We start from the raw sequence: 20,404 nt of genomic DNA, 5'->3' as shown, positions 1-20,404 counted from the left end.
AATCACAAATTGCACCAAAAAAAGGTTATGGTAGAAAAAATAGTAAATCTTTTCATAGTAATGAAATCTCCTTGCAAGTAAAGCAATGGAATCACAAATTCCACTTTTGAAACTAGGGTGAAACTTCTAAATCAGTCGCAAAAATTTCCTGGTAAAAATGTGAGAAAAAAGCAACTTTTCTGTTTCAGAAATCATTTCCACTTCAATGTGCAGAATAAAGGCCCACTATTTGTGGACCCCTGTGCTAAGCCACCCTTCTAGTTTACAGTTAGTGATTGTGAGCCCCTCTAAAGTGCTCAGCCATCTCTTTCTGGGTGTGGCAACTCACAGGTTAAGAAACAATGCATTATTTGCACAACTGCTCTTTAATACAAAACAAAATTTTCAAAATGTTTTCTGCAAAAGACTATTCTCCTTGTTACCGACTACAAGCTCACACGAATGACAAAACACAAGTAAACCTTTGTTTTGTGCTGATTAAATATGTGTTTTTGTCACTGTCTAAGATAAGTTGTTTGTTACTGTCTAGGATAACAAGAAAAAAAAGTTCCTTGGTAACACAAAGCCTCTCAAGGCAGGCAACCAATTGTTGCACTTGACTGTGTTTAGCTTTATTGAAATGTGACTATTTTTTATGATAAATTTAAACTAAAACAGTTGATTTTTACAGGTCGTTTAAATCAACAAAATGCTCAAACATTTTTCAAAAAGCTTAAAGCTTGGAGAATGAAAAAAATCATGGTAAAAAGCTTCAGGCTTGAAACTCAACCACACTGTAAGTTCAACATAATGTTTGTGTGTAAAAATCTTATGAATACTGTGGCTTGTAGCTTTTCATTTGCAACAGAAGATTGCTGATGTTCTAAACAGTATGTCTTGGTTTATGGGTAGTTTGACAACAAAACTTCAGATGGAAGACACTAAAAAAAATGACTTTGGTATCTGTTTTTTCTTACTGCAATTATAAACCACATTGATTTGTTGCTCCAATTTCGTAAAATGCATAACAGTTATTTTTGTCCCACAAAGTTTAAGTTTAAGACCCCTGGAAGATTATGCACTTCATAGTCTTTAAATACATACCAATAGCAGAATGTAGTGTCAAATTTAAAAAATCAATATTAAGACCACCTCCCCCCAAAAATGTGCAACAAGAATTGGAATTGTTGTTTGTTCTGGTAAACTGTCCTGTTTGCGTGCTTGTAAAGTTAATTGATGATTATATTTTTAAATTTTAATTTGTTAAAAATACTTATTGCCCGTCAAAGCAAATTGCATGGAAATGCCCCAAAGTTGTGCATAAAATTTTTTGTTTGTTCACTGTCCTAAATATAATGATCGCATGTATTAAAGAAAAATGTTTTAGAAAAAGTTTTTCCTCATCTTGATGACAAGTTTATTGCATGTGCCAAATATGTTACATCAATGTCTGCAGTTATTGGTGGATTATTTGGCAAACTGGCTGTAAACTCATTATCTGGTTGGTTTTTTTGTTTAGCGAACCCCAACTTGTTTTATTCAAGTAAAACAAATCTTATGTTTTCAGTTAAAATAATGATTGATCCACTTAAAGAAGGACTTTTTACAAAGAACACAATATCTGGAAGAATTTCTCCAATTGCTTCAAGTAATTTTGATAGTTTTTTTTGTTGGTTCTAACTCAAATTAGGTTGACGCTATTTTATATGGGTGAATTTTTACAGACAAAATATTTCATACAATTATTGATGATCTAGTAACTTCAACTGAAAAAATGAGTGGATATGCTGGTATTATAGGTGGACTGATCATGGAGAATATGCTGGATTTTTCACTACCTGGTAATGGCACGGAATAAACTTGTTCTTTTATATTTTTAACAACTAAGGATTTAAACTCCTTCAATAGGCCAAACTTCAATTAACCATCCCAAGGAAGATCCATTGTTTCAGTAATTATAGATTTTTGGTGAAAAGGATTTGGCTTGAACCTTTAGAGATGGTGTATGAAATCATGTAGTTGTGCTATTTGTATTGTTTGACCAAATAACTTTAAAGTTTACCCTACTAAACCCGAAACATGAAACATTTTTCATAGGGTTTGTATTGTTGGTTGTCGATTGTTTTGTTTCACCGTATAGCTGGTAATTATAGGTCCCCTTCCCTAAAGGGGGACACATATTGATTTTACTCGAATTAATTTTTTTTCTTTCCAAAGTTTGTCTGACTTGTTTTGCCATCAAATGTTTGATAGATGTAGATGAAACTGACACAGATGGTAGATATAGTTATGTAGATGTGCATCCCACTTTGTTTGTGTTGATAACCCCAGTATTTACCCCGCTAGCCCCCTAAAATAGGTGAAACAGTGTGGGGAATTGGCTGAAATTCATATAGCTTTTAAAGTATGCCATTTATAGGTGTTGATTGTTGTGTTCAACCCTGTAGCCCCAACAACCCTAAAGTGTAAAACGTATTTGTATGTTACTGGGCTCCACAAACAAAAGATTTTGTGTGGTGCAATAGTTGTAAGGACAACTCATTGTATTCTACGTTTGTTTGTGGGTTGCTTAGTGAACGTTTTTGCGCCATGGCAGTTAGGGGGTTGTTAGCAGCCCTATGATGTCAAAAATTTTGCAGTCCTATTGATTAAGTCAGTGTGGTTTCTTATTTTTATAGTTTGTATGTCGAACCCCATTAGTTACCCTACTAGCCCCCTAAAATGGGTGAGTTTTTTAAACAGTGTCACAATTGGCTGAAATTTGGTTGCATGTGGAATATGCTATTTGTAGGTTTTGATTGATCTGTTTTACCTTGTAGCCCCAACATTTGCTTAACTAGCCCCCTAAAATGGGTAATTATGGGTCCCCTTCCCTGAAGGGGACACATATTGATTTTTTTTTTTTATTTCTTCCCAAAGTTTGTCCGACTCGTTTTTCCATCAAATGTTTGATGGATTTGGATGAAATTTACACAGATGGTAGATATAGTTATGTAGATGTGCATCCCACTTTGATTTTGTTGATAACCCCAGTATTTACCCCGCTTGCCCCTTAAAATGGGTTATTTTTTTGCCAAAGTTTGTCTGACTCATTTTTCCATCAAATGTTTGATGGATTTGGCTGAAATTTACACAGATAGTAGATATAGTTATTATGTAGATGTGCATCCCAATTTGTTTTTGTTGATAACCCCAGTATTTCCCCGATAGCCCATAAAATGGGTATTTTCCCCAAAGTTTGTCTGACTTGTTTTGCTATCAAATGTTTGATCGATGTGGCTGAAACTTATACAGATGGTAGATATAGTAATGTAGATGTGCATCCCACTTTTTTTGTCCTGGTAACCCCAGTATTTACCACGCGAGCCCCCTAAAATGCCTGAGTTTTTAAACAGTGTAAGAATTGGCTGAAATTTGGATAGCTTGTAGAGTATGCAAATTATAGGTATCAATTGTTGTGTTCAACCCTGTAGCCCTAGCATTTACCCCACAAGCCCCCAAAGTGTAAAACGTATTTATATGTTACTGAGCACCACAAACGAAAGATTTCTGTGGCGCAATAGTGTTACAAAGGCAACCAGTTGTATGTTACTTGTTTGTGACTTTGTGGGTTACTTGGTGGACGTTTTTGTGCAGGGCAGTTAGGGGGTTGTTAACAACCCTATGACGTCAGAAACATTAAGGGTTGTTGCTTAAAACACCTCTAGTGGTCGAAATTTTAAACATTTGCGGATTGCGCTGAAACTTTGCATTGCTATTGATTGAGTCATTGAGGTTTCATATTTTTTTTAGTTTGTGTGTTGAACTGCATTAGTTACCCCACTAGCCCTCTAAAAAGGGTGAGTTGATTAAACAGTGTCAGAATAGGCTAAAATTTGGGTAGCATGTGGCCTATGCTATTTATAGGTTTTGTTTGATGTGTTTTACCTTGTAGCCCCAACATTTACTCAACTAGCCCTTAAAATAAGTTTATTTTAAAAAAACGTCCCAATGAAATTTGCAAAGTTTATTAAACGTACTAAGTCCTCAAATCGTATGTTTTGCCCTGTAGCACCACAATTTAACCAACTGGTCCCCAAAATGGTTGACCATTTTAACAATGTTCAAATTGAATGAAAATTGGACAGCTTGTAGAATTTGCTATTCATAAGTGTCTATTTTTTGTTTTACACCAATAAGCCACTATTTGAATGTTAAATGGGACATACTTCACCATTACGCCACTAATAATGTTAAATAGGACATATACTTCAAACAATATATTATTATTTAAGCCCAGTGTCGATTACTGTGTTTTACCTTACAACATCCAACTTTATAATGGTTATCTCGTGATATGCATTATTTTCAACTTTGCATGTTCTGCCTGCAGAAACACCTAAGGTTATAAAAGACGATGGCTAATATGGGACCCAATACAAAACAAGCATATATTATTATATTGATGTTTTAAAATAGGTTATAGTGTATGTGCAACGACAAAATGTGCTAAGCCACCCTTCTAGTTTGTTATTTGTTTAAGATCATATTGGTGACATAGAGACTGCGAATGGATAATCGTTATAAGTAGAAAAAAATATGTATGTAAGATAGAATATGAGGTCTTTTGTTTCTTTGGCTATTGTCACAAATGTTCAAGACTGCACCATGACAACATCCTGCACCCAGTTACAATGCATCACAGGCGATTTGTCCGTCTAGAAGAGTGGTTCTCAAACTTATACGGATTGTGTACCACCTGACAACTTTTTCTATCGCTGCGTACCACCTAAACCAGTGGTCCTTGACCTTTTTGTGGTCACGGACCTCTTTCATAAATTGTATAATTCTGCAGACCTGCGAACCCTCCACGTAATTTACCGTACGTCTTTTTATGTTTCAAGTTTCTTGCATTATACGTTATTACGCTTTGAAGCATTTTAATTCACCTTCAAAGTCCCTTAAATTTCAATGAAGTTTCTGTATTGTAGCGACCAACGCAACGAAGCGATCAATGTTCTGGTATAATAGCTTGAACAACATGTGTCCTGTAAAGTCTGTTGTCCATGTGTGTTATGATGTCACAATAGGGAAAACAATCACAAAAAGTAATTGTTCTTGCACCAATTAAAGTGTGATAAACAGTTTGCACTTGTATGCAGGATAGTCAAAACGGTTGAGAAACTTAAAATATTTTTCTGTTGGTTAATGATACTAAACCAGTGGTTCTCAAACTTTGTTATTGGTGGTTTTCTGAGGCCGGATACGAGTCACAAAATAAGTAGTTGGGACCCGCATGCGGCCCTGAGAGCCGCGTTTGAGATTCACTGTACTAAACATATTTGCCTCCATGGACGCCCTGAACCATCTCACTGAGCCCGGGTTGGAAACCATTGACCTAAACCCTGTTGAATGGATAGACCAAGAAATAGACCTATTTTCTCAACCTAGCTAGCATATTTAGCAATTTTAAAAGAATGTCCAAAACATGAGTTTCGCCTAAACAAGGGCTGATCAGTTGGGTCAGTTGAGCTACAATTATAGATAGGACTTACATTGGGTACCACAGAAATCTCTTTGCGTACCACCTGAAGAGTTCTGACGTACCACTAGTGGTACGCGTATCACAGTTTGAGAACCACTGGTCTAGACCAGTGGTGGGGAACCTTTTTGTTTATAAAGGCCACCGAACGGTTTATCAATAGTCGTTTAGGCCGCATGGACTATTTCCCAGGCCAATGACAGAGGTGTTCAAACTTTGTGACGTACAGAATGGTCGTTTTGCAAATCCCTTGTAGAGTTGTAGCACTTACGGTCCAAGCTAATTAATTCCTTACAACATTTCAATCTTAACTACAACACTCAGGATTTTTTGAACCTAGAAACTCGCTTGTTTACAAATATCAATTATCTAAGAGCACCTTGTGACATCACAGACAAGTGTAAGACATTCGATTATGTGCAAACAATTTTTCTTTTGCAACACAAGTACGACTGTAGAATCTTGGGCTTTTGGTATTGGTAGTACTACGGAAATCGCCATGTAAACCACTATGGGATCCGTTTGGCTCTAATTTGAAAACCGCTACCTTAGAACTAATCCAATAGTAATGTGGAATAAAGATCGAAAACTACGTTTCTGTATACTTTTCAGCGCCTGGTGCAGTCCGTAATTTCAACATCCTAAGATGTATTTTGACATCGAAGGCCGCACTTTGTGCCCTAAAAGGCCGCCCCTGGTCTAGACTCTAGAATCTATCGTTGCAGACGCTATTGTGTTGTTATTGTTCTAGTGTGCCAGTTTTATCACATCGCCAATACTCGATGCAGTGTTTATTGTTTTATCTGTAGGAAATGGTCATAGCGAGTTAACTCCTTTTTCCCCCCGATCATTATCATGCATGACATATAAGAGCCCCCATCTAACGATAAAAAAGAGATATAACATAGAGAATATAAGTAGAGATAACTGCGAAGTAGCGCCGGACTAGTGAATTTGTTGTTGTCGGTGTTTGATTATGTGTGAATAATTATGGGTCCCCTTCCCTGAAGGGGACACATATTGTTTTTGTCTATATTTTTTTTTTCTTTTTTTCTTTTTTTCTTTTTTTCTTTTTTCTTTTTTCTTTTTTCTTTTTTTCTTTCTAACGCAGATTTGTTCCCACGTTTTGGTCAAGAAAGAATGGTTCAAACTTTTTCAAATTTACACATATTACAGATATTGGTCTAAAGATGGTCCATGTGAATTTTGACCCCGTTTGAACCCTCGGTTCACCCACAGCCCCCCAAAACGTGAAATTTTTAGCGCGGATTTGTTCCCACGTTTTGGTCAAGAAAGAATGGTTCAAACTTTTTCAAATTGACACACATAATAGGTATTGGTCTAAAGATGGTCCATGTGAATTTTGACCCCGTTTGATCCCTCGGTTCACCCACAGCACCCCAAAACGTGAAATTTTTAGCACGGCTATTGTTCCCACGTTTTGGTCAAGAAAGAATGGTTCAAACTTTTTCAATTTTATACACATTACAGATATTGGTCTAAAGATGGTCCATGTGAATTTTGACCCCGTATGACCCAGAGATTCACCCGCAGGCCCCCGAAACGTAAATGTGTCTAACGCTCGTTTGGTCAAGAAAGACACTGTAGGCAGAAGTACCAAGAGAGTAACTCACTGGTTTACGATAGCGGGAGGGCTCAGCTTGACGTCGGACAGACGTTTTACGAGACATCGTTTCAGTGATTAGAAATCAGCTGTTTTGCACAGCAATGCTATGTCGTTTTATTAAGTTATCACTCACATTTTTAGTTTTGGCGAAGGTTTTACACCTATGACGTGATTTAAGCCTAATAACCGTGCTTCGGTTTTGTATATGTCAAGAAAAACTTTGTTAATAAAAGTTAAGATGAAAAAATTAACTTGACTTTTTTGCCAAATAAATGTTTTTTTAAATGCTCGCTGTCAGGTTGGCCGCCGCATGATCACGGGTTACTTAAGGTCAACTAGTCGGTATTACAAACACAGCTCAGAACTTTCTTCATAACGTAGCGTTTTTTTAACAATCAATTTAGGAGTCAATACTCAAGGCATGTATAAATTAGGCTTAACAGTATTGTTGCACACGAATGACGGCGTGCTATTGAAAACGGTGTCAAAAGGTCAAACAGTCGTTTGGCGTGTGCACCCTGAGAGGTTACTACAGGTCAATGGTACTCATTTTGCGAAACAAAGTTAAATGAAAAACAATTTGTTATGTATACACTTGTAGCAAATTGCTTTTTAATTTAAAGTGTCTGTAACACAACTGTTACAGCTTTCTAAAAAAAATTGCCCGACCTTGGAGGACTATATCTGGGTTAAAGCAAGAGATTAGATTTAAGTCTTTGTTACGTTTTTTTAATGTTTTTGTAATTACATGAATAGTGCAAAAAGAATACGAACAATTTTTTTTATTGTTGGGTTAATGCTTTCTAAAAATTTGTCCTTAAGAATGTAAAAATCACCGCAACATTTGTTTACCGTAAATCCGCACAAACATGCGTGTGGGGACCCATTAGTTTTTGTTTACAAAAACAATCATATGTGTAGATCAAATGATGTGTATAGTAAATTGGTAAATATCGTATAGAATATATAAAATGGAAGTATATCAGAAAGCCACTCTTCTAGTTGTAAAAGGAAAGGTTTCCTGCCGATCAGAGTACACATGTGTTAGCTGTTAAGGAACTTTCGATAGTCAGTCCCAAACTTTTGAGTACCCGTGAAAATGGAACGTGACAGTTATCAATAGATAATCTAAGTCAGCATTGTTTGAATGTTTCAAATCAACATGTTCTTCAGTATTACTTATTAAGGAACATGTTGTTGTTGTTACAAACAAACTAAAATATCCACATTGGCCTTCACTATGCTCCAATAGGCACTAATGCATATGTGTCATTTTCCAAAGAGCTAACAGTATATGTAAGATGGAACTATGGGTTAAGCCACTGTTCTGGTTATATTATGTTTTGTTACCAATGCTAGATTTCAATTATCTTTGATAACATATTTTAAGCTAGTTTTTGTTCAAAAAACCCAGTGCTGTTTTATCTTGTTACATTTTGGATTGTTTTTTTTTTATTGTATTTTTCGACAATCAGGCGGCAGTCCGAGAACTGAAAATTGCCCTTTGTCGTTGTCATTTTGGATTGTTATTTTGCATGATAGTTGAAACTGTATTGGAAACTGTGACACCTTGACCTGATAGTGGGTCAAAATATTAAATCATATTTAAAATAAAAGTTAAAACGAATTTCTTTGTTATAGTTTTGTTAATAGAGTTTAATTTGATGACAACTTAAGGAGGCCTATACAGTATCCAGAAAATCAGACAATCAAGTTAATCTGGATTGAAGAGTTTTGATATTGGCATATTTGAATTTCCCATTAATTTGTTTTATGTTTTTGCAGAGAAGAAAATAATGCTGAATGATTACTTGGGTTCACTTCCAGTAAACAAAAATATTGTATTGCAAGCTGGGAAAAACTTTGTAAAAAGAATAGAAAGTTAGTAATTTTTTTTATGTTGGTGTTAATACTGTTGTACAAATGGATAAAAGCGTTTATTGGCGCTATGTTGTGATGTTAAAAAAGTTTTTGTTCACCAGTGAGAAGCAATATAAATAGTGTGCCTACGTATTAACAAACTTTTCAATGTTACTATTTTTTAAGTTAACCATTTTAATATGTAACAACAAAATGTTCACAATTATTTATGATGTACTACAAAACAGTGGTATGTAGGGATGTTCACAGTAGAATATCGAATCTTTTAGATTCAATTCCAGTCAGAACCCAAAATTGCAGTAAAAACAACTGGATTTAATATTCTAGACTTCAAACAACTATTATAGGATACCTAGTTATTCTCATTTAAACATTTCTAGCTGGTATGTCAAAACAGCAATGCTGACAAGTTTTTTACACACTAGTCAATGTGATTTGTGATGTGTAAAAACCGAATACACATTTGTCTTATCTTAATGAACCATGGTGGTTTTAAGGCTATAAGCTGAACTGAACTACAATTAGGTTCTCTTCCTAAAACATGTTCGCACCATACATTTTATGTTTGCACCCAGTGGCGTATCCAAGGGGGGGGGGGGGGGGGTTGGTTCGGACCCCTGGGACGTTGCTTGCAATTTCTTGCTGTTAACTGCACTAAATGCAACATATCAAACTGTTTTTGCACAATTTAAAATGAGTAAAAAATGTTTAAAAACATTTAATGTTGTGTTGTTTTGACCTGCCAAACACGTAATAGTTTGTCACAAACATTAGATCTATGTTAATCGAGTTTTGTTATTAAGGTACACAGAATTGTAACTTGTCACAATTTAGGCCTTCTGCAGTTACCAACTTTAGTGCATTTGTGACATTGCACAACTTAACAGTAGCATTACCGCTTTAGAAAGGCATTCAGTCCTTGAGAAACTGTTACCCGTTTTTTAGTCAACGATTTTGATTACCTGACGATTATCGCTTATGTTGCAGCTGCAGTTTTGCTGAGTAAGCTAGATAGCAGCGACGAAATAAGGAAACTACAAGCTGTCGCTAAAATTAATTGTTCATTCTGTCAATTGGATAACGGTTAGAGAAACTGCCAAAGTCGAAAGTTGGACCGGGGTCTTGCACTTTCGGGTTAGGGCCTGCTTACAATTTTGGACAAAGCGCTTGTTTTAAACCAGAAAACGAAATAGGCAACAGAACGTGTGAATTACGTATTCAGTCTCATGCGGTCTAGCTTATGACGTCATTTAGGGAAATTCCCAAAATAAAATGTTGGACCCCCCCTTTAAATTTTCTGGATACGCCCCTTTTCACACCATACGTTTATTGTTGTTATGTATGAACTTCAGATTTAAAAATGTGTTCTGCTTCAAAATTACCATGCTTTAAAAAACTCAATCTAAACTTTTAACTCCAAGGTAGACAAATAAAAGAAAATGCACAAAAAACAATAACAGTTGGTTATGTTTGATTAATCACAACTAAAGTGGTGTCTTATAGCTTAAACCTACTTACAGGACTTTTGTATGTAGAGATGGCTAAATACATTCCAGTAAGTCATTAAACACCTTCAGTAGGTTATTTTTTCAACTAGTGTGCTGACTTACTATAGTTTTTTTGGAATTACCTGGTGGTGCAACAAGTAGCTAATAGGGGTAGTGGGCAAAAAAATATTAATAACCATAACTTTGTGTGGGAATGTATTTTTTGGGGACAGTTGGTAGTACTCCATATCTGGGAAACAAAATATTGTCCATTTCGTGATAATCAAGTATATTTCTGGTCAGCTTACAATTGTATTACTGTGGTGTACCATCGGGCTTTAATTTAAGTTTGTTGTAGGTTTTGGTATGGCACTGCCAGACGTAGAATCATGTTTAATGGGATTTACAAAAGGTATGTTTGTTTATTCCTGTTATTTAATAGTTTTACCTATTAAATATAAATATTTTAAGACAGGGGGTCTTAACCAGGGGTACGTGTACCCCTTGGGGGTACGAAGCACCAAAGCACGGGGTACAAGATGCTGTGTGAAATAATACACTATTTACGCATGTTTGTGAAGAATGCATAACAAGTTACTTTGTTATGAGTCTTTTGACTGATTTGAATTCACTGATCGTTAGTGTGCTGTAAATATTGTTGAACTTACAAGGCTGTTTTAATGCATGCATTCAACACGTAAGTTCTAAACACTGAGTTTAATTCCTATTGCACTTTTTACTTTCGTCGGCCATTGTAGACAAGGGGTAAGAGAAAAGTTCATGAAAGCTGGAGGGTACGAGCTCTAAAAAGGTTAAGAAACACTGTTTTAAGGCATATACTATTTTTGTCTATTTTTTGCTGACCAGCATGGGTTTGTTCTTCCTGTTTAACACTACTTAATATTTAAGCCAAACATCATAACTTGTGTTTTGCCAAATCTGCATTCAAACGTCACTCTTCCTCTATTGGGTAAGTAGTACTGTGGTCTTTAAGCTTTCAAAGACATTGTGTGTATTTTATTTTGTTGCTGAAAAAAAACGTGGCCAATTGGCAAGATTAGTTTAACAATGGATACAAAACACCCAGGTTAAATTACCACCTCAGTTTGCCCAACCTTGTGTCCAGATTGACTGATATTCCCAAATATCCTGATACTGTATGTACCAGTATGTCAACAAGCTGGATAACTATCATTTAATAAATATCTTTATTAAGCAGATTGCAGTATTTTCTTAGCAAATGATAGGAAGTACCATTGGTGTATATTTGATTTTTGGCAAGTTGTTTATGATTTTTAACACAAAAAAAGAAAGTGGTCATATCCAATTATGGTGTTAAACACTAGCATAAAATACCCAGTGAAGTTATATAAAAATGTATACCTATTGTGTTATGTCAAATGGTGTATTCAGTTAATCACTAAATGAGATGTAGTATGTATAAATCAGGGGGGCACAACCTGTGATGTAAAACAAAATCAAGCAGACTTGGCCGCCGTTGGTGAAATAAGGATCTAGAATGCGGCCATTGTAGCGAAAATATTGTGCACCTCTGGTATAAATTGTAAAAATATAAATCACAGTACGCCAGGCCCATTGAAGGCGCTATACCGAATCAGCCGGTCACCAAGCATTCACCACCATATGGCAAGGCGTAGGCTAGAAAAATCTAGCCTGCGGTGGGATTCGAACCCACGACAGGAGTCTTTCCGGGACTTGCGCTCTACCAACTGAGCTACACAGGCTCAGTGGAGAATCCGCCGAAAGTCGAATCACAAGCACCGTTGCCTGCCTCGTATGCTGCACATGTTCGAATCCCACCGCAGGCTAGATTTTTCTAGCCTACGCCTTGCCATATGGTGGTGAATGCTTGGTGACCGGCTGATTCGGTATAGCGCCTTCAATGGGCCTGGCGTACTGTGATTTATATATGAGTGTGCCGTGATCGCTGGTCTGCATAGACGCTTCAGGGCTGATCCCAGTTATGAATTTATGTTCATCTTAATTGTAAAAATATATGTACAAAAAAAATTTGAGCACCTGGCACATTAATCGACTGAAAAATATATGATAATTGGACTTGTTTTCCAGTACATTTAAAATTCAAACGTCTCTATTGGCCACTCAATCTTTAATCAATGGGCCACATTTGGCCCATAGACCGCAAGTTGCATATCCCTGCTTTAAGGTCTCCTTCTTTAAAGGGGACTCATATTGTTTTTGCTTGTCATTTTTTTCATATTTCTGTCTAACGCTGGTTTGCTCATCGTGTTTGTTCAAGAAAGGGTGCTTTAAACTCATTAAAATTTACGCACATGTTAGTTATCCAAATTTGATCTCGTTATCCAAATAATGACCCAGTAATTTACCCACAGGCCTATAAAACATGAAATTTTTAAAACTTATTAAAGTATTTTGTCCCGGAGTTTTATACTTTGTTGGTTGGTGCATTGTAAAACTTTGTAACTTTTAGTTAAGATTTACCCATTGACCCCGAGATATTTGTTTTTAGGTTTACTGGTCCTAAAAGTCAGAAATACAAGCCTTACTGTGCTAAAATTTTAAACAATTGTTTGTAGTGGGTTCCTTGTATACATAATATTTATAATTTTAGCTCAATCAGGCTCATGGTTACCTTGACAGCCCATAATATTTGAATGTGTGTACAAGGTTGACTACTACTTAGAGCAGGGGTCACCAAACTTTTTTTTCTGCGGGACAGATAAGTTTAATAACAATTTGTGTGGGCCGCATAGTATACATGCCCTATCCAAACTTTCCAAACTTAGCCCTCCGGCGGTGGTGCCGCCACCTAGGGTATTTGAAGAACGGTGGCAGCCACCATGGATATTTTGGTTAGTTTGTAGCGTAACATATGAAATATCTTTAAATCTGAAGAAGAATGGAAACAATTTTGCTTTTAAACAAACGTGCTGGCGACACAGCCACAAAACGTGGCTTAAAACTGCAACCTGTTTTGGTTAGTGCTTTCTTTATGACATCAAACTCACAATTGTCTGCCAGTAAAAGTTGGGCCATTGTTGTGTATAGTGCAAATGTGTTGTAATAAATGGTTAAACATTTGTTAAACGTTGCCAATGATAACATTACAGCAACGTGTTGCAATTGCGAACTAAATATTATTTCAAATGAATCTTTTTTTTCTGATTTTGACGAACATTGCATTCTATGGAAAATTTGTTTGGCTTTGAGTTTGAGTTCTTGTGGTTGCACGCATTAGTGACATCACATAAAGTGACGGCATATTTTATGTCCACCACCTTGCATTTTTGTAAAACTTGGTGCCTATGGGTGCAGTACTGTTTTCAAACAGGCCTTGGACAAGAATATAGAGATTGGATAAATGTTGGGAGTCTTTTTTTGGTTCTTTTCTAGTATTTTGTCTGAGTTTTGTAGGGGCAGTACTGAAGATGATAACATTATAAAAATTTCAAAGTTAATGTTGATGCTTTTTACTAATGTGTCCTTTGGCCTAAAATTATTTACACAACACTAACACTGTTGCTAATTTGCATATACCTATGTGTTGGGCCCACTGATTTTGCTTGCTAAAATATAGAATATATAAACTGGCAAAATAGCCGCCTTTCTTGTTGCATATTTGTTTGGTTTAATTACTTTTGTTTTATTTAGTTCTTGCGGTGCTTGCAACAGTTCATCAGTTCAGCAATCAAATGCCATTGAATTTGAAGTATGATGGGCCATTTGCAGATAGAGGTAAAACATTGTTATGGTATGTATTGCTAATTTAAGTTTACATGGATCTCTGTGTCTTTTTTCTATTTCTGGTTAATCCAAAAAATCTAAGACATTGTAAACACTTGTTGCGAGAGCGTTACGTATTTTTCTTTAAAATTTTATCCAGATGGAACTAGTAAACTAGATGATTGGACACTCCCTTTTTAAAAAGTTGTACATTTATTAAATAGGCCCAAAAACATTACTTTATGGCTGCAGGATAACAGGGAGTCGTTATCTCAATGCCGTGCGTCATGATCATTATGGGTCCCCTTCCCTGAAGGGGACGCATCTTGATTTCAGTCAGTTTTTTTTTTTCTTGTTTTTTTTCTTGTTTTTTTTTCTCTGGTGAAGTTTGTCCATGCACTTTTGGCATGAAATCTTTGGTGAATTTGGATGAAACTTTCACAGATGGTAGATATATTTATGCAGATGTGCCATTTGCTTTGTTTGACTTGATAACCCCAGTATTTACCCTGGTAGACCCCAAAGTGTAAAACGTTTATGTATGTTGCTGCACACCACAAACGAAAGATTTCTGTGGTGTAATGGAATAATAAAGGCACCAGTACATATGGTACTTGTGTTTGTGCAGTACTTGGTGGACGTTTTTGCACATGCCAATCAGAGGGGTATTAACAGCGTTATGACGTCAAAGGCGTTGACGAATTTTGTTAATAACACCTCTAGGTGTTAGAATTTAAACATTGTTTGATTTGGATAAAATTTTACATGACTCTTAATTAGGTCATCGTGGTTTCATATTTTATACTTTTGGGTGTTAAGGCCCATTCACACCGGACGTAGCGTAGCGAAGCGAAGTTGGGCGAAGGTGCCTGGACAGTCGTAAATTTTTGCCAGAAACTTTGCCGAAAACTGTACAGTAGGCTGGATGAAGGTTTAAAAGTAACGACTTTTTGTTTGTCAGTAAAAAAGAACAGTTGGCTGTTTAAAAAAATGTAAAACTATTAGTTTATTGTTTTAAATGGATAAAAATCCTCCTTGAATTTGAAGCAAGTGTTTTGAAACAAATTGCAGTCAATTTAAAATATGTAAAAATTTAAATAATTAACGTATAGTCACTGTATCTAACTAATATGTGTATGTGAGCAGACCTGCAGCTACAAGAAAAATTATCTGTGATATTAGTTATGAAAACTTATGTTGTGTTTAGCAGGTACAATAAAGACATCTCTTTGTAATATAAGCCAGGTATTTTGTCAAAACAAAACTTGACCGCGTGAGACTGTTGTTTCTCGAATCGCTTTTTATTCAAAGGCATGAACCCGAGCTCAACATCGACACAGTTTCTATGCCCTTGCGTCTGTTCAACACCTGACCCATATCTCCGGTTCTTATCTTTTCGTCTACGCTACCGTTCTAAACGTCGTTCCCTGTTATCGTCTGTGACGTCACTTCACACATCTGGCTTCCCCTTTTTTCCTTAGTGCTTTATATACCGTGTTCTACAGCTTGATTGAAAACATGTACTGATGATGACAACAGAGATTGTCGAAACGTCTACACGATGTATTCTATATACACCACTACCTTGGCAGTAATGTTTATGATAAAACTTGTTTTAATTATGAAAAACTAGTTTCAGTGTGTGTAAAGTAAGCTGTATTTTTCTGGTTCCGTATGACCAAGGATTCATGTGTGACTTGATTGGATTTACCAATACCATATGTAGGTTTGTATTTGTTTGTTTGTTTGTTTCATTTTTATCCTCGGTGGGCGGGCAACGCGTGAATGCGTTATGCTCACAATGAGTCCGCCGTCGAGCTGCCTGTTTTATTGCAAGTCCCATGATCATTTTTTTATTTGATTTTTTCGATTTTAGGCAGTTGGTGACTTCAATTTAGTTCAACCCATCGGGAACCACTGGGTTGGACCAATGCCGCTTAAGTTTCTTGCTCAGGGAAACACAAGCGACCGAGATGGGATTAGAACCAACGACCTTGTGATCACAAGGCGGTTGTGCTAACCACTCGGCCAACTTGCTGTTATTGTGTAGTAACATGTTTGATATATATCAGTATGTATCACTAATCAGTATAACTTTTGTAATGTTTTAAAATGTTGGCATTAGTATACTTTTTGCCTTGTCATTCACATGTTGTTCTATCAAATGTTGGTGAATTTTGTGGCCTAGTTTTGTTTGTCCTGTGCAGTAGGAGAAAATAATATGTAAAAAGTAGTTTTAATATGTATAAATACTATACCACTATAATCTTTTACACTTAAATATTCTTCAAAACTAGAGTGTTGCTATTTAGATGTAACTCAAGATCCTGATGAAGTGTCATTTCTTGAACAAGGATGGTGGAACTAAGTTTACATCAAGGCCCATGTTGTGAAGTGTACTGACTTTAAATTAAAACATCAGAACACTACTATGTCAATAAAAAACAAGCAAAATATTCAGTATTTCAAATGGTTTGTTGTTAGTTATGATCCCACTAAAATGTTTCTGGCTATGGCATTTTGTTTCCATGTTGTGAATGAAAAGTTACCATGAAGTTTTGCATGAAAAGCCAGGTATTCAATCAAGAACAGGACAGAAAATTGTACTTAATAAACAGGAGCTGGTTCTGGTAACATATGTTTAATGACATATAGAATCAGGATATAGCAAGATGTAGCAAAGAAAAAATCACAAAATGTTTTCCTCATGCATTTTGGTGATTCAAACATTTTATTACTGTACAGTAAACATGTACATATGTACAGGGAATATGACGTCACAATGTCAATTAATTCAACAGTAGTTAAATAAATATGATTTAAGTTATTTATTGACAAATTAACATTCAATGGCATTTATTCATTTGGCAAACTTTGTTTTGTGTACACGACTTTTCCTAAAGAAGTTGGCTGTTCGCCCAACTTCACTTTGCTACGCTACGTCCGGTGTGAACACCCCCTTCGCCCAACTTCGCTACGCTATGTCCGGTGTAAACGGGCCTTCAGTTACCCCACTGACCCCCTAAAATGGGTGAGTTTTTTAAACGGTGTCGGAATTTAGTGAAATTTGAAATACTTTGACATTAACCCTGTTTACATGCGTCGTCTGCAAACGGATCGGATTAAGCCTCAAGCCGGCTTGAGATTTGATCCGTTGCTGCGTCCTATTTACATGCGCATGGCGCAAGGCTCGATCTGCTTTGCCTTGTACGGTGAACTTACCCCAAAAATAGTAATTTATTTTGCTTTGTTGGTTAAAAAGGCCTTGTTTAAAGTAAGTAGCAGCCATATGGCAATTATGCACCTTTGTTTATAATAAGACAAGAAGTGCTTCACTATTTAGATTATTTTGTCAGAAAAAATTCAAGCGGTTAGTCCAGAAAGCAGTCTTTATGTATTGTATTTGTCAACTAAAGTGCCAACTGTTTCTTTTCTAAATTGTAGTTGAGGTTTCAGAAGTTGCTGGACTTTCCTGTAGTTATAAAGTTTAATTCTGAGTAGTTCACTGGGAATCTGTTTTCAGCAAGATTGTTGGATATGAAGCATAATGGCATTAAACAAGGCTGGGGAAATGGCCATTACATTATATTTGAGACTGATAACCAACTAAACATTTCCTGCAGAAGACATTGTAGGTGCCAGTAAAGTTAGGTTTGTTGGTATTTCTGACTGCTTTTATAAATCACTACAAATATTACTTGAAAATTGTATTAAAACAAAACATGTATAAACCCAGGTCACAAAAAGGTAAAGCAAAGTTGCAACAACACTGTATAAAAGACAATTTATTCAGGTACATTTTTGGTTTCATTCATTCAGCAAGTAAAACATGTATTTTTGGTTGCAAATCTTTTGACACTATCAAGAGAATGATGGTAATTCTATGTCATAATGTACAACAGACCTTAAAATACTTATTGTTTTAAAAATCGTAATATCCTTCTTGCTTCTATGTTTGATGAAGTCTGTCATAAATTTTATTCTTTACACATTTGACGAAGACATATATATCTAAACCTACACCAATGAGTACTGGGCAAAACGCGGAATGACACTACAACATGAATACATTTACAGCACCATGGTGCCTAATTAAAATACAGGCACCACATCAGTTATCATTTTATCACTGTTTTGTGTGTTTCGTGTTCTATTGTGTGAATACTGAAATGATGTTTTTCATTTAGTTGCTGTATCTTTCCACTATTGTCTTTTTATGGACTCAACTGTGGGGTTTTGCATTTGCTATTGTCAAGTTAGAATTGTATTATCTCTATTGTTATATGTTTAATAGTTAATGTCATGTAAGAAACAACTGTTAGGACACGTCAACAACTCATCATAAATCTAACACCTCTTATGTAACGAATTTGCCACCTTAGTAACAGTGTGTCCTTGTCTCGCGTGTATATATATTCGACTGTTCGTGCTTTGCGTTTACTCTTGTTTTAATACAAAGTCACTACGGATTTAAATGTGCACAAAACGGACTTCAATTAAGGATTAGATCTAGCAAGTGATCAGCCGCTACACCACCATTGTCTTTCTGCTTGTGTCTTGTTCACTTTCGTTCCCAAAAACATCCGAAAATGTATCATGTTCTTGTGTTGATGTTTGTCCTACAAAAAATAACATGTGATTGTGAATACAATACATATAATGGGTGGTACCTTAGTATCATTACAAAATAGTCACATGTTATTATGTAGGTGTTAGTCTTACAAAATAAAACATAACATGTGAATGTGGAATGCAGTTAAAACCAACACATGCTATTGGGTGCTGCCTTAGTACAAAATAGCCACACAATTTTGTCACACTGTATAGATTTTGTTACAGTTATGACAGAATGGCTTTACATTTATAAATCACATTTACATCTGCTTTGTGGTGTTGTGTGGTGAAATAAGTATGACATGCAACTACTGTTCATACTCACTTGCATTGCAAATCAATCTGAATATAGTTTCTTAATTCAATCAAAAAATGTCCACTTATTTGGATGCTGTTGTTGCATTTCTGCAAAACCGGGTTTAAATAAATAATTTTACACTTAACAGAAACATGTATCCTGTATAGCAAAACCAGCATTGAGGTAAAACATTTAGTAAACCTTGTAACTATTTTTCTTGAAAGATGTATATTTTGGAACAAGACTACATTTACATGTCATACTCTACCATTTGTTAGGCATTTGTATGTCATGTATATAATATAATACTATCCAGAGACTTTGCAGAGGGGTTTCTACATCTGCTAACATCAATTGTCATTACCATATATTAAATACAAAACTGAAGCTGAACAAATTAACATTTTTCTAGCTGGTGAACCTGCCAGCAATGGGCCTGACGACTATACTTTCCCGTTGCACATTTCGCCTGATTGGCAAGTTACATCCTAAGTCTATTTCTACAAAATATTTTCCGATGCAAAGCAAATAAACCGGCAAATAACCTATTTTTACCCTCCAACTAACCTGACAACACAGCACACGCGCCTTTACAAGAAGGCGGATTAAGCACGAAACGGATCAAACCACCTAGTCGGGGCGGATTAAGCGTGAAGCGGATTCAATCCGTTTCAGCAGCAAAAACGAGAGAAGCGGATTGACGAAACGGATTCGAATCCGTTTCAAGCGTCCATGTAAACAGGGTTATTTATAGGTGTCAATTGTTTTGTTTAACCCTGTATCCCTAATATTTACCCCTCTAGCCCCCTAAAAAGGGTGAATTTTTTAAACATTGTCCGAATTTGATGAAATTTGGACAGCATATAGAGTGTGCTATTTATAGTTGTTGTTTGTTATGTTCAACCCTGTTGCCCCAACATTTACCCCACTAACCCCCCGAAATGGGTCCATTTTTAAACAATTTTAGAATTAAATGAAATTTACATACATGTAGAGTGTGCCATTTATAGGTGTAGAATGTTGTGTTTAACCCTGTTGCCCCAACATTTACCCCACTAGCCCCCCAAAATGGTTCAATTTTTTGAACAATGTCTGAATTGAATGAAATTTGGAGAGTTTGTAGAGTGCACCATTTGAAGGTGTTCGTTGTTGTGTTAAACTCTGCGGTACCTATCATTTACTCCACTAGACTCCTACAGTCATGTACAATTCACCATTAATAGGAGCTGATTGTTCTGTTTTAGCCTATTTTCTCACTATTTAACACTTTT

General features: G+C 35.9%; 1 protein-coding gene, 1 long non-coding RNA gene and 1 other non-coding gene across 4 annotated transcripts in view; 2 read left to right on the top strand and 1 right to left on the bottom strand.

The window, feature by feature from the left end:
• The window catches only part of LOC145208887 (uncharacterized), a 73,099-nt gene that overhangs the window by 18,147 nt on the left and 34,548 nt on the right, over window positions 1-20,404 (top strand). Inside the window, exons 8-15 of the mRNA XM_080079135.1 lie at window positions 671-775; window positions 831-938; window positions 1,367-1,480; window positions 1,547-1,627; window positions 1,704-1,820; window positions 8,913-9,008; window positions 10,854-10,907; window positions 14,150-14,233. Coding sequence (XP_079935261.1) covers window positions 671-775; window positions 831-938; window positions 1,367-1,480; window positions 1,547-1,627; window positions 1,704-1,820; window positions 8,913-9,008; window positions 10,854-10,907; window positions 14,150-14,233 — 759 coding nt within the window. The remainder of the gene's footprint in view (window positions 1-670; window positions 776-830; window positions 939-1,366; window positions 1,481-1,546; window positions 1,628-1,703; window positions 1,821-8,912; window positions 9,009-10,853; window positions 10,908-14,149; window positions 14,234-20,404) is intronic.
• Window positions 12,167-12,240, bottom strand: Trnas-gga (transfer RNA serine (anticodon GGA)). Its single transcript has one exon. It is a non-coding gene; the product is annotated as a tRNA-Ser (tRNA).
• On the top strand, window positions 14,240-16,677 carry LOC145239129 (uncharacterized). 2 transcript variants are annotated; one of them, XR_013862234.1, is made up of 2 exons: window positions 14,240-15,943; window positions 16,098-16,677. It is a non-coding gene; the product is annotated as an uncharacterized LOC145239129 (long non-coding RNA). The 2 variants fall into 2 exon arrangements; XR_013862232.1 differs by having other exon boundaries at window positions 14,240-15,947.

Source organism: Phallusia mammillata, chromosome 1 (assembly GCF_965637545.1).
Source record: "Phallusia mammillata chromosome 1, kaPhaMamm4.hap1.1, whole genome shotgun sequence".
Lineage (NCBI taxonomy): Eukaryota > Metazoa > Chordata > Ascidiacea > Phlebobranchia > Ascidiidae > Phallusia > Phallusia mammillata.
The sequence above is the reverse complement of the archived record's forward strand: the minus strand, read 5'-3'. Positions and strand labels throughout refer to the sequence as shown.